This window comes from Pteronotus mesoamericanus, unplaced genomic scaffold (assembly GCF_021234165.1).
Source record: "Pteronotus mesoamericanus isolate MK-2021 breed Mesoamerican mustached bat unplaced genomic scaffold, CSHL_Meso_final contig_32, whole genome shotgun sequence".
Lineage (NCBI taxonomy): Eukaryota > Metazoa > Chordata > Mammalia > Chiroptera > Mormoopidae > Pteronotus > Pteronotus mesoamericanus.
This window is the reverse complement of record NW_026555134.1, coordinates 1615992-1642384: the sequence shown is the minus strand read 5'-3', so window position 1 is coordinate 1642384 and position 26393 is coordinate 1615992. Positions and strand designations below refer to the sequence as shown.

Sequence of the window (26393 nt, the reverse complement as noted above, 5' to 3'; positions counted from 1 at the left end):
CCTGGCAGCCTGATGCATGCGAACCAGGCGCGGACCCCCACCGGCGTAAGGGACCTATCCCATGTGAGCCGGTTTTCAATGCCAGAAGCAAAAGGAAGCCAGGAGGTTGTTTTCAAGACAGAAATGAAAACATTAAGACATCTACAGAGAAACCATCCTACTAATTAATTTCTGGCATTTCTCATTCCAGGATTTATCCTTATCCATGATTAAATAATCATGTTAGCTTGTCTGTTCCCATTTTAAACCACCAAAAGGTAAATCTGCCTATTATACCTTCTGACGTTGAGCCAGAGAAGGGGTTGGCTTTCGGAGGGGGTGGTGGACACAGCGCCCTGTGGCCTGTCCTTCACAAACCCCTCCCTCAAACCTGATAGGAGCAGACCAGCAGCTTTGACCCTGAGACCCGCCCTGTGTGTCCCCCACCCTGCACCAATCCCCCCCCGCCCCCCGGGCCACTGCAGGTCCTGGGCAGCTAGCTGCATCTCCCGCAGGTGGGCCTTCAGTTCAGGTGTCCTCTGACGCCTTGGGCCAGAGCTTTGAAAGAATGGCTCTTTAAGACTTCCAGCTGCCTGATGCATTATGGTAATATTGCCAGTGTTGGGATTTATTTCAGTAATTTGACATTGATGATGATTTTTTTTTTGATAGGGGAGAGAGGAAAGCAAGTTCCCCCTCCAAAAAGGGGCTTAGTTTTTGTTTTGTTATTTGAAACACAGATGTGGAGCTCACCATCTGCACAACTAGATGTTAAGGTTGTTTAATATACATGATTTTGCTTTCCATTTTCTTTGCATTTTGTTCGTCCCAAAGTGAGAGACACTGACCTTTGGATTATCTTTGGTATGTGCTTTCTCGCTTAGTGTCATACCGTGGGGTTGAAGGGTTGGGTCCAGACCCCCCCACACTGCGCCAGCAGTCCTCGCGCTTCCTGGTATCTGGACTTGTTAAAAATTACAACCCCAAACAGCTTTTGTTTATGTGGGTAATATCGATTGATGTTTGCTGTGCAAGTTAAAACTAGCACTTTAAAATATGCATTAAATTACTTTAAAACAATATAAACCCATTAGATGTTAACATAACTAAAATATCTTTTATGAAAAATGTTTCTTAGAAAAAATAAGAGGGGGTACTGCCTTCTACTCGCAGAGCTCTGCACCATCTGCCCTGGAAGCCCCCCCAGTGTCGAGAGCAGCTAGAAAAGAGCGTCGTCGTCTGCAGGCCTGAAGGACAGAGACGGGGCTGTAGCGGCGCCAAGCCCCAGGCAGGGTGCTGGCCTGTCACCCTTCGGGGGTTGACTAACAAAAGGGAAAAGCAGAGGGCAGCACCCGGGCCCCGCGCGTGACAGCGTGCGCCCTGCTGGCCGCCTTGCAGGAGGGTCTCAGGAGGCCTCCGGCAGCAGCGGTCGGTTCTGCCCTCCCCTCCCCTCTGCGCGGTTGCCCACCGCCCCTGCTTGCTGCCGCCTTTTCCCTGCTTTATAGCAGTAGATAGGTAAATTTGTGTGATGTAGTTTTGATTCAAATTTTTAATTTACCGTCTTTCTTCCTTAAAGTTGGTCATTTTAGATTGCAATAAGGTAAATAAAAATTTGAAAGAAAAGAACCTAAATAATGGTGATCTCTAAAGGCTCAGCTTTGTGATGCTTGAAGACGGGTACCTTTCCCAGCGGGCTGGCCGGCCATGATGCCCGAGTCTGCACAGTGGAGGAGCCGCAGCCCCCATACCCCCAAATCAGGGTGCACCGAACTGAAACCCCCATTTGCTTCCAGCTCGCAGACTCGCTGGTGCCCATGGAGATGAAGCCTGGCATTTCCTTGGCAACCGTTTCAGCTGTGCTGCACACTAAAGATAACAAGCACGTCCTTCAGGTACCGGGGGCAGAGGGGGGCTGGGCGTGAATCCATGGGGGCCTGTGACGACTAGATCCCCTCTCCCCAAGAAGGTCCGCGTGCCGGCCAGCTCCCCGGACTCTGCCTCCCAAACCCGCAAACACCAGAGGCCAGACTACTTAGTGGGTTAGATGTGAAACAAAGAGGCCACTGCGTGCAAACTCTTCACTGTTTATTTCTCTGGCCACACATGAGAAAAGGGGAGAGAAACCATTACTCAGAGGGAGGGGGCCGCACAGCATCCTCAGGGCTGCTCTGCTCTCGGGGAGGTTCCAACGAGGCCTGTTCCCTCCCTCCCCAGCCGCTGCCCAGGCCCGCCCAGCCCACGGGCGGTAAGAAGAGGAAGCGGGCGAGCGAGGACGTCCCAGACTGCAAGGTCCCGAAGCCCTTGCTGAGCGGCTCCATCCCCGTGGAGCAGTTCGTGCAGACCCTGGAGAAGGTGAGCGCTGTCACAGCCGCCCGGCCGTCCTTTCAGCTCAGTGTGGCCTCCTGCTTCAGGGAACGTGCTGCTGCTTTCTACTTAGTCTCTGCTGTCTGAGCTACTGCCCCTGTAGCATCTGCGTGGTCCAAGGTCATGCGAGGGGACAGTTACAGAGGTGAGAGAAGAGTGTGCCCTCCTTCCCACCAAGTGCCAGGCAGTGCAAAGACGGCCTCGGCCTCGCCCAGCGCCCTTTCTTACAGCGGTGGGCCTGGCGCAGGGCCTGACCTCAGAAACCCAGGCGTGGCCGATGGGGCCGGGCGGGGACACAGAAGGGTCCGCCCCCTCGAGAGCCTCGCTGCCTTACGAGGCCCCTTCCTGTCAGAGGGCCAGTACGGCCACGTCACAGGGATGTGTGTCAGGACTGGGGGGCAGCAATGACAAAGGGCATCAGCGTCGCTGGGCCCCTGGTAGTTCGGGAGGGGAGAGGAGGGACAGTGATCCTCCTCCGTCTCAGCGGCCGTTCCTCATCCTCGGCCCCATGGCTGCTCCTCCCGAGGAATAGAGTTCTTGACTATAATTGTGAGGGAAAAAAATTTTATGTTTTTAAAATTTTGGCTTCAGTCACAGAACTTCAGAGATCACTGTTTTAGCATTAGAATTATAGAATCCTTGATCAAAAGAAGGAATTGGTTAAACATATTATTCATGCTGCTGCTTGCAAGAACTGTAATTAACTCTAATAAAAAGTTCCAGGAAGAGAGATTTTCTCCTTTTAAACTATTAGTGACTGCCTTTGTCCACACTGAGTATCTCCATGGCTTTCTCTCTCTCAGCATTTTTCCCTGGAGGGAGGGCTGGCTGTGGAGCTGCGGCTGAACTGCGTGGCCGTGGCAGGGCCTAGCCGAAGGGCGGTCCTGGGTCGGGGATGCTGCATTTAGCTGTCTAGGAAGGGCCGCTGGTAGAAGCCTCGGCGGCTGAGATGCCCACCTGCCCCTCCGTCAGCCCGGCTTCTCAGAGCCCCCGCCAACCTCCTTCTCTTTTCCTTGGGGACAGCACGGCTTCAGTGACATCAAAGTGGAGGACACAGCCAAGGGCCACATCGTCCTGCTCCAAGAAGCCGAGACACTCATCCAGATTGAGGAAGACTCAACCCATATCATTTGTGACAATGACGAGACACTCAGGGTGCGACTGCGGGACCTTGTCCTCAAATTCCTACAGAAGTTCTAGAAGGAGCCCCTGAGCCCCTTCCACGTCCCGAGGGCCACCGTCCTTCACACTCGGGCTGCCCAGCTCAGACCACTGCAGAAGGCACACAGGCCAGCCGTGCTTTGCCGAAGGCGGAAAGGCGCGTGAGGGGCGTTACCTGCAGGCATGAGTGCCGGCATCCCTGGGCCTGGCACTCCAGCGCTGCTTCAGGCCAGAACTTCTGCTGTGAGCTTTAGACTCACTTCCTGCCCGGGCCTGGCGCTCTCAGGCAGCCGGGCCGGGGAGACAGCGAGCCGAGCAGTACGAGTGACAGAAGCGGTTTTCCAAGGGGTCGGTGGTGGACAGGGAGGTAAGCAGATGACTGGCCTGTTGTCTTCAGCGGCCAGTGTGTGTTTCTCATTGTGTCACAGGCCTCAGGTAGGGGACCCAGTGACTGTGTTTTACTTGCCTGTCTACAGTGCTGCACCTACTAAGACAATTCCCAAAAATTAGTAAAATGAACCCATTTGTCTGTATTTTATATTGTAGGCCCATTTTATTAATAAAACTTATTTTTTATAGAAGGATCTATGTTTTGTTGAGCCTACAGTTTACACTGATAGAGTATCAGGAAAAAAAATATGAAAATACAGAATAGCATAAACTTAGAAAATTCTACGACAAATATTAGTTTGGTCTGTTCAATCATATAACCTGGCTTTTTTTTTTTTTTAATATCAAACTCATATTTTTCCTGAGTGGTACGAAAAGGCGCACACCTTTATCTGAGCTGCGTGCACCATGAAAGCACAGCCTCTCCCTTGCGGGGAGGCCCCAGCAGGGACAGCTGTAAATAGCATCAGATGTAGGGGCGCTTCCTTAACGAAGCTTTTGAGAGGATCAGGTTAGTTTTTTTTAATCTTGAAAATACAAAAACAGTACAAAACTAAAGCTCAAAGGAAATCAAAATGGTTATTTTAGTTAAATGTCCTCATAATGATACATTCTGGAATGACTTGGATTTGTCCAAGTTTGATTTCTGTTAAAGTGCTTGATCAGAGAACACAAGGCATTGATCCCTTGAGAGGAGTTTACTGAAGAGAAAAAGAGCGTTTATATGTAAATTAGTCAATAAACTGAGAGGGAATAATCTAGAAATGATGAAGGTTTTAATCAAGTTATTCCCTCCTACTTAGCAGTAGAAGCCAGAGGGAAGAAGGACAAAGAACCCCGCATTAGAGCAGAGAGGAGATCTAGAGCTGGCCTTGGCGCGAGCAGCTGTTACTCTCCTGGAGCCCAGCTGTCCGGGCGCCACACCAGGCAGCTGGTGGAAGACGCAGGGGAAAGGGCAGGCCTGCCCCCGGTGCTCACACCCCGACGGACATGCCGCCCGCTGGCTGTTGCTGCTGACCTGGTGAAGAGTCTCAAACCCAGAAAAATTTTTATTCAACCCAACAAAACCTCAATTAAATAGTAATTTAAAAAACACTAAAAGTAGTAAAGAGGAACCTGATTTTTCTATTTCTTTCTAAGAAGTGGTATATCTATTGTTATGTAACAAATTACCCAAAATGTAGTGGCTTGAAACAGCAGTCTCCCACCATTCCGGTGTGTAAGGAGTCCGGCGTAGTTTAGCCGGGTGCTGCTGGTCCGGGTCCTCTCTGCTGGGCTACAGTCAAGGTGCTGGATAAGGAAACTGAGATACTGAGGTTAGGTAAGTTTCTCAAAAACACGCAGCCAGTAAGTGGCGTCTGCCTTGACACAGTGTCAGGGAGCAGGAGCCAGAAGGGGAAGACCTGCCTGCTGGTCCATTTCATCTCCAATAAAGGTCACAGCTCCTCCTCCCTGTGGTCCCTGGAGACCCTGGAGCTCTCAGCCCTCTCAGTTGTCCTAAAAGGCAGGAGTTGGTTTTTCTAAACTGTAATGAAGTATCAACAGAAATGAGCGTGAAGAACCCTCCAAAGGTATATAACAACATATTCATATAAGCCGAGTAAACTGGTGGGTAGGACAGGGAGACACTTCTCTGGCCGTGAGCCCAGTCCCCACCCCCAGTCCTAACGGAGAGTTGAGTGCTGTCTCACGCCGCACTGTGGGGAGGCAGGAAACACCAGATGCTACATTCATCACAGCAAAGCTGAGTGTGAATAACACAACTCTTACTTGAACCTAAAATGAGGTAGAAATAATAACCAACTATAATTCTGGAGGAAATCACAACTAAATCCTGGAGAACAGTCACTACAGAACTAAGCCAAAAAGGTCTAGTCTTGGTGGAGGTTGGAGCCAACATTGATCATGAGTTTATCCTCTAAAGATTAAGTACCAACAGTCTCCACTGCTTCTTGGTAGCCCATTGTAGTTTTTAATTATATCATGAAAACATTATTTTACCATCTACAGAATCAGTGTGATCCTTACCTAAATTCCAATGGCATTTTTCCACAGTAAGAGAAAAAGCAACCCTAAAATGTGTATGGGACCACAAAAGACCCTAAATATCCAAAGCAACCTGGAAAAAGAACAAAGCTGAAGGCATCACGCTTCCTGATTTCAAGCTATATCACAAAGCTATAGCAATCAAAACTGTATGGTAGTTTCATAAAAATACACACAGACCAATAGAATCGAATTGAGAGGCCAGAAGTTAACCCACACAGATAGTCAACTAACATTTGCCAAGGGAACCAATAAGACCCAATGAAGAAAGGACGGTGTTTTCAATAAATGGTAGTAGGGAAACTAGATAACCACATGCAGGAGAATGAAACTGGACTACTATCTTACACCACTCTTTAAAATTAACTCAAAACGGATTAAATACTTAAATGTAAGACCCAAAACTACTAGAAGGAAACAAGGGGAATGTACCTTGACATTGGCCTTGACAACAATTTTTTAATGCCACCCAAAGTGCCAGCAGCACAAGCAAAAATCAATGAGGAGGACCACAGCAAACCAAAAAGCTCCTGCACCAGCAAAGTGAAGAGGCAGCCCACCAAAGGGGAGAAAATACACGGTGGAATATCCAGCCACGAAGAGGAATGAAATTCTGATACCTGCCGCAACATAGACAAGCCTTAAAAACAAGCTCAGTAAAATAAGCTGGACATAAAAGACTCACTGTTCTATGAATCTCTTTATATGAGTGTCTAGAATAGACAAATCAGAGACCAAAGAAAGGTTATCAGGGGCCTGGCGGGGTCGGGGGGCGGGCAATGGGAGTTATTGTTTAATGGGTACAGATTTCCATTTGGGAAGATGAAAAACCTCTGGCAGTTTCTAGTGGTGAAAAAGAAGTAGAAAAACTAATTCTGAAACTTACATATAGAAATACAAAGTAACTATAATAGGAAAGTAATTTGAGAAAGATGAGCAAGTTGGAAGACTTACGCCATATTTTTTGACACTAACTAGAAAGCTGTATTGATCCTCACAATAAGGTACTAGCAACAAACCAGCATAACAATGAGCTTGGAAATAACCACTTACTGAGTGTATCTTTTAACAAAGGCCCCAACACAATTCAGTGGAGAACATAAAGTCTTTTTAACAAATGGTGCTGAGTGACTAGAGAATCTTAGAGAAAAAAAGAATTAGAAGCTTATCCACTATCACATACCTTCCACAAATATTAACTGGAGATGGATCCTAGACCTAAGGGTAAAAGCTAACACCATAAATCTTTTAGTGGGAAGTATAAGAGAGTATCTTCCTAACTTGGGGCAAGGCACAGGTTTCTTGAGCCACAGAAAACAAAAAAGGTTATAAATTAAACATTCAAAATTAAAAACATCTGTATCAGAAGATACCATAAAGAAAATGGATAGGCAAGCCACAAATTGGGAAAAGTATTTACAAAAGCTGTATCTAGCAATGACTAGTATCCAGGGTAAAGAATTCCTGTAACCCAACAAACACACAAACGATAACATCCATAAAATGGCATGTTACTCAGCAATAAAAAGAAATGAGCCATCACAAAAAAGATGGAGGAACTTTTAAGTGCATATTGCTAAGTGAAAAGCCAATCTGAAAAGGCTACATACCACATGATTCCAACTCCATGGCGTTCTGGAAAAGGCAAAACCAGAGGGAGCGTTAAAAGGCCAGGGGTTGGAGAGAGGGAAGGATGGCTAGGTGGGGCTTGAAGGATTTTAGGACAGTGAAACTGACCTGTAGGACACCACAGCAGTGGGTACGTGTCATTAGACTTTTCTCAAAACCCACAGAATATGCTACACAAAGGATGAACTGTAAAGTGAGCTCTGACTTCAGTTAATGTCAATATTGGCTTCTCAATTGTAACAAATGTGCCAAACACACATTCAGTAACAATAGGGGAAATGGGAGAGGAGGAACTATTTTCTGCTCAATTTTTTGTAAAACTAAAACTGTTCTGTAAAGTCTGTCGAAATGCATTTTTTTTTTAAAAAAAAGACAAACCAAATTTTTTTAAATGGGCAAAAGATTTGTCCAGATACTCCCTAAAGGAAATATATTATCAAGGACTTCAGCACATCATTAGTCTTCAGGGAAATGCAGATTGAAACTACAAGATACCATTACTCACCCACCAGAATGGCAGAGTTAAGACTGACAACACCAGAGGTTGGCGAGGCTGTGGAACTGAAACTCTTTTAGTTTTCTGTGGGAGTACAAAACGGTCACTCGCGGAAAAGGCCTGGCAGCTTCTCACAAACGTGTGTAAGACTTACAGACTAGTGGTTGCCAGAGGGGAGGGGGGCAACGGGGTGAGTAAAGTGGAGGGATTAAGAAATACAAATTGGCAGTAACAAAATAGCCACAGACATAGAAAGTACAGCACAGGGAATACAGTCAATAATATTGTACTAGCCGTGTGTGGTGGGTGCTCGAAATATCTGGGGGAACACTTCATAAAGTGTACGACTGTCTAGCCACTATGCTGTATACTTGAAACTAATACAAAAATAAGTGTTGAATGCAAACTGTAATTGAAAGATAAAATTTTAAAAAAACATGAAAATACCTGCCTTATCACACAACAATTCCACTCCTAGGTACTTACCTGGAGAAAAAAACATAAACTCACACAAAGACTTGCACATGAATCTTCAGAGCCATTCTTTCTGTAATAGCCAAAAACTGGAAATGGCCCAAGTGCCTCTCAACAGAATGGACTAAAGCTGTTACACCACACGTGGGGATACTGCTCAGCAATGAAAGGGACAAACTGCTAGTGCAACATGGGCTGAATCTCAAAAACGATATTCTGAGTTTCTACAAGCCTCGCTCTGAAAAATAAAAATTGTGTGACGCTATTTATATGAAACCCTAGAATAAGGAAAATGAATCCAAGATTTTTTAAAAAATCAGAATATTGGTTCTAGGAGGGTGGAGGTGGAGACTGACTGGGAAGGAACACGAGGGAACTTTCTGGGCTTGACAGGAATGTTTATTTCTTGATAGAGGTTATTGGGTTGCACAGGTGTATGCATTTGTCAAAACGCAAAAGAATGTACCTAAGAATTGTGCATTTCACTGTGTACATTTAACATGTAAATTTTATATTAAACACATAGAAACTAATACAGACCTCCAGTTAATGATGTATATGCTTGTATTTAGAAGGAAATGCACTGATATAATTTACTTAGAAATATATCAAAAATAGAATGGATGAAAGGATGAATAGAGGGATGGATGTGGAGACACCTATAAAGCAAGCACAGTAAAATGGCTGCTAGGTATACAGGTTCATACTATAAAAACTATTTAAACTTTCCTGTGCATATGAAATGTTTCATAATGAAATACTGGGACGAAGAGTTGAAGTAATATACAATCTAAATCGTTTAAATTCTAACATGACAACCAATACAATATGACCTGGGTTTATAGACAGAGAGAAAGCTAAAAACAATTTGCCTAATAAAAATAGGCCAGCCCTGGCTGGTGTGGCTCAGGGGACTCAGTGCCGGCTCAAGGGTCACCAGGTGGATTCCCAGTCAGGGCACATGTCTGGGTTGCGGGCCAGGTCCCCAGTAGGGGGCGCACGAGAGGCAACCACACATTGGTGTTTCTCTCCCTTTCTCCTTCCCTTTCCCTCTCTCTAAAAATAAATTAAATCTTTTTTAAAAGGCCAAAAAGCAGGTGGGATTAAATAGCAAACCAAACCCAGACGTAGGGTGAGGCTTCCCACCTAAACAGTCTCTTCTGGAATCCATTCTGTGTAATTTTTCTTGGCATTTTCTCTCATCCCCCCTTGTCAATGATTTAAATAATCAAAACAGTGAATGTAAGACTTAGCCCCGCTGTGCCGGGCTCCCTATAACTGCCTGGTTAATGCCACGTCAGCGATACAGCATTGCAGAGACACCACAGCGCCGATCACTGCTCGGCTTGCTGCCCGCCGTGCTTTCTCTGTGACCCGCCCTCTTCAGTGTGTCAAACCATCCCCTCATCAAAAAGCCGCTCAGCACTTAGTATGTGCTCCAGTCCTAAGAGGTTTACAATTCAGTGTGGGAAGCAGAGCTAAACTCCCTCACAGGGCACAGTGAGGGGAAAGCCTGGCCGGGCTGCCCTCATAGAGGGGGCGGGGGCGGGGGCGGGGAGCAGTGGCTGAGAAGGGAAGCCTCCCTGAAGGCAGAGCTTCGGCTCAGTCCTGTGGACAATGAATCGGCATTAAAACAAATGGCATACAGAAAAAAAGACACTAAGAAGTATACGATACATTACCCCAGCAACGTCTCCTTTCTACTGTGTGCCAAACAGTGGACACTCTTCACATTTATGTGAACTTTCAATATGCCTTTAAGATGTGGCATGATTTTTGCCATTTTACAGGTGAGATTAAAGTTTAGAATTGATAACTTGCTCCCCACCACAGTTTAGTGGGCGACCTAGGATTGGAACCCTTGTCCTCCACTCCAGAGTCCATATTCTTAATTGTAACAATATCCTTTTCAACCACATTTTTGTAAATATTTTGCAGCCTTCGATTTCATTGACAATAATGTCAGCCGCTGACGCTGGCCACATGGCTTACCTTGTTAAGTCCAAGGAGGAACTGACAGGAACCTAAGTCGACATGTTACCTCCGTGCAGTTAAAACACCCGGTTCTGCAGCCTCGTGCAACCTCTCAAGTCTCTCTGGTCCAAAGACAGATTGTAACAAGATGGACAGTTGGAAGAATAGGAATTTGACCGTCAAAACTCCAAATCCAAGTAGGCACCCCACCCTCTGTGGCAGTATCCACCCGCCTCACCTGCTGCAAACGCTCCTGATCGACCGTCAACACTACTTGTGGGTAACACTGATTTTTGGGTCCCACGCATTCTTTGGGGCGTCAGTGCAAACCGAACTCCCAACTACAGAGCCCAGGAGAGAAGCACCCCCAACTCAGCTTTTCTCTGGCTCCCCAGCCTCTCTCCTACCTCCGTCGTCTCCCGTGCGGGGACTCAGGGCCCTCTCCGAGGACGGCTCTGATTGCGTGGCCAGGCGGCAGGCCACAGACACACACACAGTGGCTCTGACCGGCCGGAAGCACCACCTAGAGGCAGGCACTTGCAGTGGCTCCTGGTTCGCCACAGAGCAACCTCTGGACTAGACCAACCCCGGCCGTCCTGGGCAAGCCCTCTCCCCGGTGCCCGGGACACGCCCCCACTTTTCAAACTTACCACGAGTAAGGGCGGCATATATGCCACCTGCCATCCCACTCAAACCAGTTAAATGGCACCTAAATTCCTCTCCATGTAATCAAATGACTAACCCCAGAAATGGACACAGGCAAGACTGCGGTGCCCGTGCGTGTTTACAGCATCGCCTGGGCGCGCTGGCTGCTCCGGGCCGTCCCCTGCTGGGCGAGGCCCCAGCCGGCTGAGCGCCGGGGGCTCCCTGCTATCAGGCAGGCGCCTTCTCTCAGGTCGCTCCTCCGCCTCACAGAGGAAAATCACAAAAGACCTCCAGGCTGCCTGAGTTAGTTTACATTTATTTATTTATTTTTTTTTACAAAAATCCAATGTCAGATCATTGTGCTCAGGACTGGAAAAGGAGTGGGCGGGCGGACGTGGCAGGGGTGTCGGACAGCGTCCCCTTCAGGATCCCATCATTCCGAACCGGCGCTCCCCGAGCACGAGCACGCGGCAGGCAGCCCCAGGAGGCTCGGCTGCCCCATCCCCACGGACAGGGCCCCGCCGGCTCGGGGCGCACGCCTGCTGGAGGTGCAGCCGCGACACAGAGAGGGCACTGCCCGAGGCGCAGGAGCTCAGGACCGCCTGCCGAGCCCCTGGGGAGGTGCACGCGTAGGGGGCGGCCCCTCACGGGAGGAGCCCACCGGCTACCTGGAGAGCAAGGACGCCCGCCCGGGGCCCTGGGAGCAAAGGCCGGGTGACCAGGCGTTACGTTCGGACGGCCGAGGAGACCCTGGTGGGTCTTCAGAGCTGTTTTCGTGTTCCACCGAGTCGCAGGTGGTGTAGGCGACATCCGGGTTTCCCAAGGTGACTGAGCAGCACCAAAGGCATTCTGAGCACGGAGCTGGGCCCGTCCCTAAGCTGCCGTGCACACCCTGCAGCCAGGCTCCAGGAGCGCCTAACCACGCGGCCTGAGAGATCCGACCGCCCCGCTTCCTGCTTCTGAGGCGTGTCACGGAACACGGCTGTTCCCGTGACGTGTCACCAGGGCCTGCCGTTCAGGGTCCTTGGTGTCCGTGTCCATTCAGGTCCACACGGTGCTATCCTTGTTTGAAGCTCCAACATCCCAGCCTTCCCTACAGCGCCCACTGGCGTTCTCTCACCTCAGACCACGCAGCTACTCCTGGATCTACGAACCTCACCCCGGTCCGCAACCTGGCGCCGCTACAGCGATCCTGACAGAGACCGCTCCTTTCTCACCAGGTCCCACCGAAGGGCAGTTCATGAGCTCCTCACATGGAAAAAACAAGATAAAAATAGCAGCCACATACATTGCTCAAAACACCACACTCTTTGGCTTCCCAGAGGGAAGAAGGCTACTGCTAAAAAGAATGAAGTCAGAAGTCAAGGACAGGGTGTTAGAAAGTTAGGATGCAGGGAGTCTGGGTCCTTGGCTGGGCTGCTGAGAAGCACAACGCCATTTCCTAGGCAGCCACCTCCGCAGGGGAGCTGCAGGGCGGCTGCGGGGAGGAGCCAGTGTGCTCCCCAGGGGGACCACACGGCCTGCAGCCCGCGTCCCGCTTGCCCACGGAGAGGTCCTTGCGGTCAGGCAAGCCCTGCAGGTGGGTGGTATCTACAGGACAGAGCCTGCCTTCAAAATGACACTTGAACCGCTGGGACAGGGAGATCACAGCAGAATGTGCCCCCAAGAAACAGACAGAAGCACAGGATGCCGGGTCTGGGGAAGACGGAGATGGTTTAAGGCATGTGCATGACCAGGGCAGACCTGAGCTTTTGTCCAGCTGCAGAAAACCAGCCACACTCAACTTCACTGGAAGAAAGTGGGGTCCAGAAAAATGGCGGAAGTCATGGGCTACATCCCTGCCACATGCCACTAACAGCCTCTCCGGTTCTCCTACCACCACCACCACCACCACCACCACCACCACAAGAAAAATTAGCTTATTTCCATTTCAGCCCAGAAAATAGAAATCGAAATCCGAGAGGTAACATGGGGTGAAAATGCCTGTGAAATTGTCAGGCTGGATTTGAGCTGAACATAACAGATCACGTCCTCCGATTGTTCTGGCACATACCAAACCTCAGGGTGTTCTGGAACCAACCAGGCATTAGGGATCCAAAAACTACAGGTAACACACAATGCAGGTCCGGACAAGGGCAGAGGGGAAGGTGAATTTCACCAAGGTATTTACGCCAAGGCAGGTGCCTTGTGTTAAGACTCACCGGCCAGCCGGGTGGGGAGGCGCAAAGGAGGCTCGCTTGCTCTCCGTCCCAGAGAGAAAGCCAACCCGCAAACCACATCAGACCACACCTGGAAGGGCAGCCTGCCGTGTTCCATTCTCCCCCCAAGGGACAACCCTCAGGAGAGCCGGAAGCCAAAGCACGTGTTGAAACGGAGGGCTGGACAAGAGCCGTTTGGGAGAGCTGCCTTTGGGTCTCCTTCCTTCCTCGTTCTGCTTCCAACGAGGAGGAGACCGGGAGAGCAGGGACAAGTCGGGGACAGCGCGACCTAATGGCAACTCTTCAGACGCCACTGATCCAGCCAAGGAAGCTCAACCGTCCCCAAAGACACAGGTCCCCCCAAGGACTCAGGAGAGGAGACGTGAGGTACAGGTGGCTGGGTGGTGGCAGACAGGACGGAGCACACCGACAGGTTTTATCTCGTCCAGGGCCCGAAAGAGGGCCAGCCCAGCCCTTCTTGTTTCTGCACAAAGATGCCCCCTGGGAGGATGGAGATGACACTGAAGGATGAGCCAAGTACCGTAAGGCCAGGCTCCATCTCCGCCAAAGGCAGGGCATCAGGAGCTTTGGTGGGTCCCTCACTTGGTGAGACAGGCAGAAATTTCAAATTCCCCCCAAATATATATATATGTATATGTATGTGAGTGTGTGTGTGTGTATATATACACATATATATACACACATATATAAATAAGCCTTGAATGGCAAATCTGAAACTTTTTAAATAATAATAGTTGTTACTGAATTTAAAAACCAGCTCCCCGGGCTATGAGCCATGTGAGGGCCTTCCCCAAGCCCCCGCGTCCTCAGTGCAGGCTCTCAGTCAGTGCCCTGTGAGGGAACCCAGCGTCGTCCGGCCCAGGTTCCAGGCCCAGTGTGACCACCTTGCAGAGAAAGGCAGGCCCTTCCTTTCCACTCCTCCTGCTGCCTCGCCTAGCAGAGGGTCTGGGCCGCCCACACGGTGGATGCCCCTGAGGCCCTTCAATGACAGGAACCTGAGGAGCCGCCCCTTCCTGTTGCTCCTCCCCGCCCTGAACTGGCCATGCCCCTAGATGAACTTGAAGCACTTGGTCTTGTCGTGGGGCAGGCGGGTCTTGAAGAGCACAGAGTCCACCCTGAACTGAGTGTACAGCAGGGGCATGTAGCCATACACCTTGACAAAAAAGTTGATACACTTGTGCCGCTCGTGAAAGTGGGAATCGTCGTGGGACAGGGCCTGAGGGCATCCTGGGCATCGGAAAGTCCACCGTGAGGTCACCTGGGGACGGGGAAGAAGGAGCACAGAGTGAGATTCACAGGGGCCGATGCTGCAGAAGCCCTGCAGCGGCACCAATGCAGTGCCTGTTTCCACGGTGAGGCCACAGCCCTTCAACGGCCAGATCACGCGCAGAGCCAGTCAGGCCGGTGCCCAGGGCCGTCTGCCTGCCACGGCCGTACCTACTCAGTACTGAAGGTGCTCTTTCCAAACGGCGCACGCTTAACAGACACAAGAAGCCTTAAAACGCTGAGCGTCACCTGTCGGTTAACCCCACCTCTAGTGTTCCTCGTGATGGCACAGCGCCAGGTCGGAGGCAAGTTGTTTGTTTCATCAATATTTTTAATAGCAAAATACTGGAAAACTACCCATCAAAAGGGGACTAGATGAACACTTACAAAATACTACGAACGTATTTTAAAAAATGCTACATTTAAAGACATGGGAAAGTGGTCATATTACAGGTTAGTAGTTATTATGATGAAATTCCAAGCAGTTAGTAAAGTATGGAGAATGTAACGGCTTCACCGCCGACAATGTGGCAGAGGCCAGGCAACACAAAGCCCGCCCTCGGCACAGAGGGCCTGAAAAACAGGGTGAGGTTCCTAAACCATCCCTCTGAATACCTATCTGAGCTTGTAACGAAAAATAAAATCCTCAGAGGCCAAAATAACGAAAGAGCCCAAACCCAGGGGACAGCCAGCCAGGAGCATGGGTCTTCATTAGGCTTGGGAGGCAAAAGCCGTGAAATCAAATGAGGGCGTTTTTAAATCACTGGGACCCAAACAGGGCATGGGACGGAGGCAGCCCCACCAAGAGCAACAGGGAAATGCTTTCTTCTCAGTCTCAGCTCTAAAGGGCAGGACGCAGCGCCTCTGAGAAGTGACAGCCACGAGCTGGCCCTCGCGCATCTGAGGCCAGACTTTATGTTGCCTGTGTGTCCTGAAAAGCCCCAAGATGCTAATTTGGCCTACACAGGTCTCGTGCAGAAGAGACCCCAGGCGCACAGAAGAAGCGAATGCAAATCCTCTCCGGTGTGGATTCAGACCTCAAAGAAGCACCGTAAATAAAATCCCAAAGAATATGGTCTAACAGTCAAAAGTCACAAAAAAGGGAATGAGCCACATGAGGGAGAAATCTGCAGAAACAAGCAATAGAATCAGAGCCCAAAACAGTGCAAACTAGCAGGCTTATCAGAGAGTGATCATAACAATAAATGTGTATAATATTATGATGCCATTTTGAAAGATTTCTCAAAGTTTAATACAAGAAAGCAGGGATTATCAAAAAAGTCCCAGCAGATATGAAAAGGAACCAAATAGAACAACAGAAATGAAAAGTATATTGAATTAAATCAGACAATTGACAGGTATGAAGAAAATGTTACTGATGAAAAAGTATACTAAAATTACTATCCAAAATGGAAAATATTGACAAAAAGCTTTAAAAAATATGAAAACAAGGTTAAGAAACATGGAGAAGTGATGCTGCATGGTTCCATTTTATATAAAATCCAAAACAGGCAATAGTGATCTTAGAACAGAAGAAGACATTGACTTCCTTCCTGTCCGTCTCCAGGCAGAACTCCTTCCTGTCTCAGCCACACCCGCCGCCTCCCAGCATACTCTGGACCCCAGCCTTCCTCAGGAGGAGGAGGTGTGGATGAGCGCCACGGCCTTGGGAGGACGCCTGCTCACCCTCGCCAGAGCGCCTCTGCCTCTGGCGTCCGCTGGGTTGGTGTGTGAGGCTGGGAAATTGAGGTTTAGAAGAGGGAGCAACTGTACCAGTCGGGCCAGGACAGCAGAAGAGAATCTGACACAGCGTCACAGCCGCACACACCTCTCCCTCTCCCACCTGCTGGGCTGGCACGAAGCAGGGCTTTGGAACCCTTCACCTGCTATGCCTGCCTCTGTTCAAGCTCAGCTGCGGGACTTGTTGGGTATTTATCCCTGTCGACTGAGGACGAAGCATTGGCTTGATGGCAGCTCACATGTCCCTCCTCTAACCTCTCCAGTTAGTGGCAATGTGGATAAGGGGACTACAGGGAATAGATCCGTGTGAGGTCCCATGTGTCTGCTGCAGACTCTCTGAGGTCCCATGGTCCCTGCCAGGCCCAGAGCCTTGCTCACAGGCTCCACTGGGGGAGCAGGTGTCACTTGTCCGGCCTCACCCTTGTGTGCAGCCTGGTCCCCGGGTGTGGGCTAGGGAAGCAGAGCCAGCTCCTCATGTTCCAGCCAGCCTTTCTGCCCAGAGGACCCTGGACTTGGTCCGGGGGGGTGGGGGCGGGGGGCGGCAACTGAGTGTTAGGAGCACACGGTTTGCTCACACAGGGCTCTTTGTTGTGTTTTACATTATTCTGCTACATGATCATTCCACTTTAAAAAAAAAAAAAAATGAGCAAAAACTAAGGAACTCCAAACAAAGAATGGACCTTATTAATACAGTGTACCAATAGTGGTTCATTAATTGGGATCAATGTGCCATACTGATATAAGATGTTAATAGAGCCCTGGCTGGTGTGGCTCAGTGGATTGAGCACTGGTTTATGAACCAAAAGGTTGCCTGTTCGATTCCCAGTCAGGGCACATGCCTGTGTTGTGTACCACATCCCCAAGTGGGGACATGTGAGAGGCAACCAATCGATGTTTCTCTCTCCCTCTTTCTCCCTTTCCCTCTCTCTAAAAAAATATATTTTTACAGGTACATATATCTTTAAAATGTATATAAAAATATATATTTTTTAAAAAGATTTTTTATAAAGATATATATCTTTAAAAAAATGTTAATACAGCGGAAAATGCATGGGGGGTATATGGGAATTCTGCACTATCTTAACAACTTTTCTATAAATCTAAATCTATTTTAATACAAAAAGTTTATTTTAAAAGTAAGCCATAGAGTTTAGGGGTGGATACTTAGGTAATAAAAGTATGAAGGAAAACAATGATGTCAATACCACGAAAGAGGCATGATAGGGACTGCTATATCCTAGGACTGCTGTAACAAATTACCACAAACTTAGTGACTTAGAGAAACAAAATGTATCCTCTCTCACAGTTCTGGAGGCTACAAGTTGAAGTCCAGCATCGGTAGGCCCTCCCCGTCTCCGCAGGCCTCGGGAACCGTTCTGTGCCTCTCTCACTTCTGGCACTGCCGGCAGTCCTTGGCTTGTAATATGGTTGCCAATGCAGCAATGTTACAATATCACTGTCTATATACTTTATACTGTGCATTAGATCTCTACATGGTAGATTTACTATTCATTATAAGTTTGTAACCTTAAACATCATCATTCTTACCCACCCCCCAAATCCTTATTCTGAATAAAGCCTATTTACATTTTAGATCCTTCTCCTCCTTCAAAAGACATCATTACATTGCTCAAAGCAACAATATAAAATTAACTCCCTGTCCTTTAGTCACTATTGTTAGGATATTTATATTATTGAAAAACACTGCTAATCACAAAAACCAGTCAATCTTTCTAATTTTAAAAAGGGAGAGAACAGTTTAACAGTGCAATTTTGAAGTATTTAAAGCAAAAAAAAAAAAATGACTATTTTTACAACACAAAATAGTACATATACCTGATACTATTAAAATTAGGTAAGTCGCCCTGACTGGTGTGGTTCAGTTGGTTGGATGTCATCCTGCAAAGCAAAAGGTTGCAGGTTCGGTCCCCCGATAGGGGCCTACCAGAGACAACCAATTAATGTTTCTCTCATACATCGATGTTTCTCTCCCCCTTTCCTTTCCCATCTCTCTAAAAATAGTAAGTAAATAAAATCTTTTTAAGAATTAGCAAGTTAATGAAAATATTTCTTTCAAACTGGTTCTATACTATGAAATACATAATTGGACTCAATTTGAAAACATTCTTAACTTACTAAACCTTTGATTTTAAAAAGGTCACTCTAATCTTGGATCAAACTCCTCTTATATTCCCGTAAGACTGAGAAAATTCACAGAATACTTATTTTTTAAGTTTTCACTTGGTAAGAAGTGTGTATACCATGTGCAAATTACTTCCGTCTCACTCTCTACACTGGAGAAATGGTTTAGCTAATGAAACTTTGGCCTAATAATATAATAGAAAAAACACACTTTAACGAAGATGAAAAATTCTTCCTGTCTGTCAGGGCTTCAAATGGGCACCTAATCACTCAGACCTTAAATTTTCATAGATGTCTCTGATCTACTAGGGAGGTACAAATAGAAGCATTCATCCTGGCTGAAGTCCAGTCCCTGGCTACATAAGAAAGGAAATAAAGAATAGAAAATTTCACCAATCATTAAGTTCTTTCTAAAACTTTGTCTCCCTAACCTTAAAGTTTGCAAAGAAGTATGCTTTTTATTGTTTTCTATCAGATTTACCACTGTACTTGGCAATCATACTCCTTTTATTGACATAATTGTGGCTATTATTCTCAGGGGTTGTTTTTTTTAAACCCACACAACTACAAGCACTGTTTTGCTAATTATTCTTTTGTGAGGCTTTAGCAGAAGGCTCAGGGATAGAGAAAACCGCGGGGTAGTCAGCAGTTAGGTTATATCCCTGAGCCACACGTGGAAAAGTCCTGCTGGGTATAAATGGGTGCGGGAGGCCCCCAGTGCTTCCCATCCCTCTGCCCTCCTCCGTCGCCTGGACTCTGTGTCCTTTGATGACCGCAATGCTTCCCACCAAGGATATGATCTGATTATTGCTATCAGTACAGGATGCCGGTTACTTATTCTAGAACTTACCTTCACAACGTGAAAATAAGATATGCACCCAATTAGTATATACTCATGGCACTAACGATATCCATAAAAGTAACTTATTATTTTATAATATTAAATAATCTGCCTTTTAAACAATAATAAAAATAAGACCTTAATATCTCTCTTTCTCTCTAAAAAGCAATGAAAAAAATGTCCTCTTGTAAGGATTTTTAAAAAAAAAGACCTTGATTAGTTTGTTTCTAAGGACTTCAAGTGTGATTCTATAGCAGAAATACTGACAGAGCACAGCCACAGACACCCCTAATTTGAACTGACACAGAGATTCTCGAGTTCAAATCGTTGCCCCGCCCTCCCCAGGCCCACCCGCCCCGCCCCTGCGGTGACGGAACTGGTCTTTCTGTGCACTGAGTATGAAATCAGCATACTCGGGTCAAATCTATTCAGAACTCAAAGGCAAAAACAAAATTCAAATTTTGAGAATTCTGAGGGCACTTTCCTTTTAGTTTTTAAGTAAACACCTTACGTATAGTTATTTTTTATGTGCCAGGCACTATCTTAGAGCTTTACATAAATTAACTCAGAAAACTGTGGTGCCACAGGCGCCCTCCACGCTGGCCTGGCAGTTGGCCGAAGCCTGCAGGCTCCGCCTCCGAAAGCCTTTAAGTGAACAAAATGACCACATGAGATTACGAAGGACACAAGCTATACTAAGATGCAGTAATGTAAATGCTCCTATGTAAATGCATTAAGTAACAAGATCTAACAATTACTAACTACCAAAATTTCAAAGCGGTGATGAACACCAATGATACTTTGAGATGTGGCAGCAAATGTGGGATGAAAATGTCTCGTGAGTTCTACTGGTGACGCATCACAGTTACTGCAAATGCTCTTATGAATTGTGGTCTATTTCGTAACTGATGAAAATGCTCCATTCCAGTTAAAGATGAGTAAAAATTAAAGATGTAACATTTTCCCCCACCCAGTTTCAAACCCTCCCAGTTCTATCCATTTCACGCCTTACGGGCGTATTCACCACCCACTTAATCTCATCAAGACAGCACCTCCGTCCGCACTTTACAGAGGACCTCGAGGCAGGGTTACACACTGCACTGCTGCAAACTGAGAGGATGCGCGCACCCCAGACCCATCAGGAGCAGGACCCTCACCTTGATGGGGGGTTTCCGAGTGATGTGGGAGACCAGGAAGTTCATGGCGATGTCCTCACAGTTGATGTATTCATCCACCACATCTCGGATGGCCTGGGGCATCACGTAAGAGTACAGGTAGGCGTAATACTGTCAGGGGCAGACAAAGAATCACACTCTCTGTTAGAGGCCGCACTTCCTTTGGCTTTCATCCAAAACATGCATGGATCTGGGGGCTGGTAGGAAGTAGGGGGAGGGAGGTAGCAACCACAGGCATTTAGGGAGCTGGGGCCAGGGATGCTTAACATCCTGCAAGGCAGACCTTCTGCAGTGGATAATGACCCCTTCCAAATTGCCACTGTGACCCCCCGCTTGAGAATCATGATTTCATTTAATCTCCTTGCTACTTAGGTCAGACACTGGTTCCGTTGAACAGCATTCTCCCTCCGACCGTGGCAACGCAGGATGATGGAGGGCGAGAGCCTGGGTGCCTCCTCAGGCTGCTGGGCAAGTCACAGAGCCATGACTATACACCCAATCTCTCCGCGCCTCGCTTGTAGGTTCTAGAACCTGGTCACTCCTCAGCAGTGCCATGGCCTCCGTGCTCCAGGCCACCACCAGCTCTTGCCTGGATCACTCGTGCTGTCTAAACAGTCTCCCTGCTGCCCATTCTCCCCTTTACAGTCCGTCCTCGGCACGGCAGGGTGATCATGTGAAAACACAAGTCCAGCTGAGCACATCACTCCTGTACCTACACCTGGGATTGCCAACCACGTGCCGCAAGAATTTTTAAAACACGCAACACCTATTTAGTCAGAGGCATTGACCTCTTTTTCCCTTAAATTGTCAAATTTAAAAAAAATGGTAACAGCCAACACTGTAACAGCCATCCAGAGCAAATTAATCAAAATCATACCAATTTTTCTGTCAGATTAGCAAAAAACATGTTTTTGGTGCACTGCCGAATTTTAGTAATTAGTTTATGTGTGCCCTGAGATGGAAAAGGTTGATCACTGCTCTAAACCCCTCCATTGCTTCCCATCCCATTCAGAGTAAAAGCCTACATTCTGAATGACCTGCAAGACCCACACCTACTCACGAATGCTGACTGCGAGGTTTTCAGAAATTTTGTGAGACTAGTCAGGAATTTTGTGAGCTTGTTATGAAAAATAGCCATTATTAGAAATATAATTACACAAAGTTAAAAAAGTTATATTTATAAACAATAAAAACCTAAAGCTCATCACTTAATTAATTTGTTATATTTTATTATTATTCATTAAATGTGACTGTTGTCTTGATGTTATTTATGTCTTTCATGTCCATATGGCGAAAATACCACACAATGATGAGCAAATGCCCATCTCTTCCCAAATCCATGTTCAGGGACTCATGTCCGCAACCCGAAATCAGCCGTGGTGCGAGTGTTTAAACCACAGAAATGGGAAAATGCTATAAAACAGGGCACATGGCACCTGTGATGTGTTGTAATATGGTGATGAATGAATAGGTGAGGTGCACAAGAAAACTGATTTGTGTATTTTATTACCTTAAATATAGAATCTATGTAGTAAAAAAACTGATCATAAAATTTCTGTAGCACACAGTGGTTTGCTGGTTTGGTGACAAAGTTCTTAAGAGATGGTGAACTCAAAAGAAAACAAATGTTTAGAAGTATTTTCACTATTATGTGATTTTGATGCCAAAAATAATTTATGAAAGTCTATAAAAACTTTCATATCTACACATTTTAAAAACATAGAAGGAACTTCTGTAACCTGTTTAAAAATCTCCTAAATGAAAACTTGCAATGAAGTTACAGCCTACTCTAAAATTGTAACACCTTGTCATTATTTTGCTAAAAAACTGAATGGCATCATAGAAGATGGAAATTCTAGTCTATTTCAGCAAAATGCTACAAATCGGTGAGTGAGTATCATGACTTAGTAAGGCCAGCAATAAAGTATTTCTTCCAAGGACAGTGATTTAAACCAAATATCAAAAATATATTTAATTTGGAAAGAGACCTCTTACCACACCACAATGTCAAATCAAGATTTTCAAAAATAATAAGGCATATTCAATCACCTTGCTTTCACTAAAATTTAAGAATTTAGTGAGGATACTTTGAAATTTTATTTCATCTTTATCTCAACTTATAAAATTTCTATAAGTATGATAGTACACACATAGAAATATTGATATAATTCATAAATAAAAATACATTTTGTGAAGTATAGGTTCAAAATTTTTATTGATAGGCACTTACAATCAAAAAATGATTGCTCCACTAGAGGGTATTAATGTAAGTGAAATAAGTCAGAGAAAGACAAGCACCATATGATTTCATTTAAATGTGGAATCTAAAAAAACAAACAAAGCAGAAACAGACTCATACATACAGAGAACAAATGGATGGTTGCCAGATTGGGGCTGGGGGAGCAGGGGGTAGGTGGCTGGGGGCTGGGACAATAAGGTGAAGGGATTAAGAAATACTACTTGGCGGTTCCAAAATCGTTGTGGAGATATAAAGCACAGCATTGGGATTATAGTCAGTAACACTGTAATACTATGTATGGTGTCAGGCGGGTACTGGATTTATGGCAGTGAGCACTTTCGAAGTTGCATAAATTTCTAACCACTGTTATATACTTGAAACTACTATAATATTGAATGTCGATTGTAATTGGAAAAGAATTGTTCCAGATTAGGGAATAACCAACTTAATTGCTTTTAAAGATCAAACAAGTAAGGCAAATAAATGACATTTTAAAGAAGGCAGTGTAAGAAAAATAAAGAGCCGTGGGGCAAAGAAGCACATGCGTGCCACGCACAGGGAGCAGCGGCAGCTCAGCTCCCACCACTTGGCGCCAGGCAGAAACGCTGCCTCAGTATGACCCCACCTTCCTTTCCATTAGGGTGCAGGTCTTTGTGTCAACTCCTCTAATTTTTAAAACCTGGAGTTTATGAGACAGCCTGGGGTCGGGGTGGGGCGGGGGCTAAATAAGTATTTCTGTAAGCCACAGAAGTCATTAGTTTGTAACCTCTGCACTCCAGATTTTCAAACAGGAAAAAAAACCTAAGTTTTATTAAGTTTATTTATTACTTAAATGTAAAGAGATCTGACTATTACAAATTTTTGTTAAAAGATTGCATTTATTTATTTTTAGAGAGAGGGAAAGGAAATGAGAAAGAGAGGGAGAAAAACATTGATGTGCGAGAGCAACATCAACCGGTGCCTCTAGAACGCTCCCCATCAGGGTCCTGGCCTGCAGCCCAGGCATGTGCCCTGACTGGGAATCAAACCAGCGACCTTTTGGTCCACAGGACAATGCCCGACCCACTGAGCCACACCAGGCAGGGCTGACTACTGTAACTTTTAAAGAGCAATCAGAGAATCTGAGAAGGCAAACTTTTCAGAAGACAAATTCTCAAGGTATGAGCAGGCACTGCTAACATCAGTGGCTTTCTTAGATGACCAGTTTGAAAATAAGTGACTCCCAAGTAGGTACCATTTTTCAACTAGATGCTCTTTAACCCTGCTCGCCATCTGCAGCCCAACCAAAGCCCTTCCACACTTGGAAAATAAGAACAAGGGCACGGTTTAGGAATAGGATGAGTGTATCAGCTTCACATTACATTTTAAAAAGGAAAAAAAAAAAAAAAAGAGCTGAAAGTTGAATGACTTCTTAGGCTGGTTCCAAATGTCCCTAGTGAGATAACTCTCAAGGTTCTAGTTGAGATGACTTGCAAGATACCATCAACTGAGATATGAAATATATGAGGGACATGAGATTTGGAAGGAAATGAAGGGGGGGTGAAAGGTGATGTTTTTGGGGGGAAATTTCAGTTGGAAGTACCAGAGGGATATACAGGGGATGCCATGAAAACAAATATACGAGTACAGATCTCAAGAAAGGGCCAAGGCTGGAACACAGATGCAGAAGTCATCTGCTCATGGGTGCCAAGAAAAGCCACAAGACCTTGAGAGGATGAAAGACCGTCTAAGGCAAACACAAAATAAGAAGGGCACTAGATGAAGCTAGAACCCCGAGCTACTTCAACGTTGATGGGGAAGGCAGGGAAGAGCGTGGGTCTCCTATAAGGGCAATGAAGTCACCCAGAATGACAGACAGCATGGAGTAGAGATTAGGATGACAACATCCTTGATGGCCATAAAGGAATGATTACAAGAGTGGCAGGTGGCAGCACAAGACAGATGCCGGGGGCCTCAAATAAGACTTCATATGACAGCTGAGAATTGTCTACAAGTGTCATTGGTAAGCAGCGAAAATACTTCTCTACACTTTCCCTGCTCCAAAGTACAAATCTGGGGACATGAGTAGCCTCAATCCTTGTTCATGGAAGAAACACAGGAACTGGCAAAAGCGGGGGGCACTGTCCTCAGAGAAGAGTCAGGTTCCAACCAGGTCAAGGAGACAGAGCAGGCATTCTGTGGGGGTGCTGGCAATTCCGTTCTCTCAGAACAGGGATTCTTCAGGGCCTAGGGGAAGGGTCTGGGAGCAAAAGCACCAAGCAGCACTGTCCAGTAGAAATATAATGTGAGTCACATATGTCATTTTAAACTTTCCTGTGGCCACATTTTTAAAAGCAAAAAGAAACAGTAAAATAAATAACTGCATTTTAGCATACACTATAAAAAGTTATTGAGGTAGTTTGCCTTCTTTCTTTCATGCTAAGTTTTTAAAATATGGTGTGTACTCTATACTTCCAGCACATCCCAATACTGAGCAGTCACATTTCAAGTGCTCAATAGCCACACGTGGCCAGTGGCTTCTTTATAGAATAGACAAGAAATAGAAGAGAGGAGCAAAAAAAATAAAAATAAAATAAACATAAAAAGAACAGAACAGTTTAGTGATAGCAGCACAGGAGAGGAGTAACAACTGGAGGGGTTCGCATTTTGAATATTCACTGAAAACCGGGCTGTGAGGCATGGCGAAAGTTGAAAGTTCTAAGGAACCAAACAGCATACAAACCCACACTAGACCGAGGCCTGTGTAGGCTTGGCGGGGGGTAGTTAGCCTGAGTCCAGGGAGTGCCTGGCTCAGCCCTCTGTTGACCAGGCCACATCTGGAATGGCAATGTTGACACTGGTGGTTTGGCACAACGCTCTCAATTTTTACACAGGGAGAGGGAAGGCCCAAAAAGACAAACTTATCTTCCTAATGGCCTACATGCAATTGTACAAGCAGCTTTCTCATCCTGACTTTTTATTCCAGAATTGCTCTAAGCATCTTTATCACTGTGTTTAAAAACAGAAATAACTTAACTGTAGAATAGAAGGGACATGTAAGAAGCACTGGGAAAGCTGTCATTAGGGAAGCATTTCACTACCACATAAAGGCTCAACTCTTACCCAGTTCATACCATTCTTGCCAAACTTTTCCCTACCTTGTGAAAGAAGGCAGCGCCTGTCAGCACCATGGACAGCTCACAGGAGTAGTTGGAGTTGTAGAGCCAGGACTGATGAGGGATGTCCCACGCATGGTACCGGCCAGGAAAGCCCACAATGCGGTCCCGGGCTTCTCTCCACACCCTCAAAAAAACACAAGTATATGTATGCACTTAAGTACAAAGCTCTAAGATTATCACAAACACTTGAAATTACTGCCTATATTTTGCAGGCTCTGGTTCTTAGGCTGTTACTTCTTGTTTTTCTTTTTAAATAACAAAATCAGTCCCAAGCCAAAAAGCATAAAAACAAATAAAGCGTGTCACATGTAGCCTCCTTATTAAGCACCTGAGTATCATTATTGCTCCTCTAATTCCCAGCAGCCAGTATCCCTCCAGCCTGGAATAACATGGGAACAAAGTCAGGGGTCTCCAGAGTGGGGTATGTACAGCAATCTGCTAAGAAGCAAGAAGAA

General features: G+C 46.3%; 2 protein-coding genes across 8 annotated transcripts in view; one reads left to right on the top strand and one right to left on the bottom strand.

Moving 5' to 3' along the window:
* Nucleotides 1–3680, top strand: part of INTS9 (integrator complex subunit 9) — an 86139-nt gene extending 82459 nt beyond the window's left edge. For both annotated transcript variants that reach the window (XM_054576022.1, XM_054576021.1), the window contains exons 15-17: nucleotides 1773–1871; nucleotides 2194–2331; nucleotides 3367–3680. In XM_054576022.1, coding sequence (XP_054431997.1) covers nucleotides 1773–1871; nucleotides 2194–2331; nucleotides 3367–3543 — 414 coding nt within the window. In that variant the 3' untranslated portion in view covers nucleotides 3544–3680. The remainder of the gene's footprint in view (nucleotides 1–1772; nucleotides 1872–2193; nucleotides 2332–3366) is intronic.
* A 7828-nt stretch (nucleotides 3681–11508) lies between these two features.
* EXTL3 (exostosin like glycosyltransferase 3) overlaps nucleotides 11509–26393 on the bottom strand; it is a 106451-nt gene continuing 91566 nt past the window's right edge. For all 6 annotated transcript variants that reach the window (XM_054576016.1, XM_054576019.1, XM_054576018.1 and 3 more), the window contains 3 exons: nucleotides 25918–26062; nucleotides 20524–20652; nucleotides 11509–14635 (listed from right to left, as the gene is read on the bottom strand). In XM_054576016.1, the coding sequence (XP_054431991.1) occupies nucleotides 14426–14635; nucleotides 20524–20652; nucleotides 25918–26062 (484 nt within the window). In that variant the 3' untranslated portion in view covers nucleotides 11509–14425. The remainder of the gene's footprint in view (nucleotides 14636–20523; nucleotides 20653–25917; nucleotides 26063–26393) is intronic.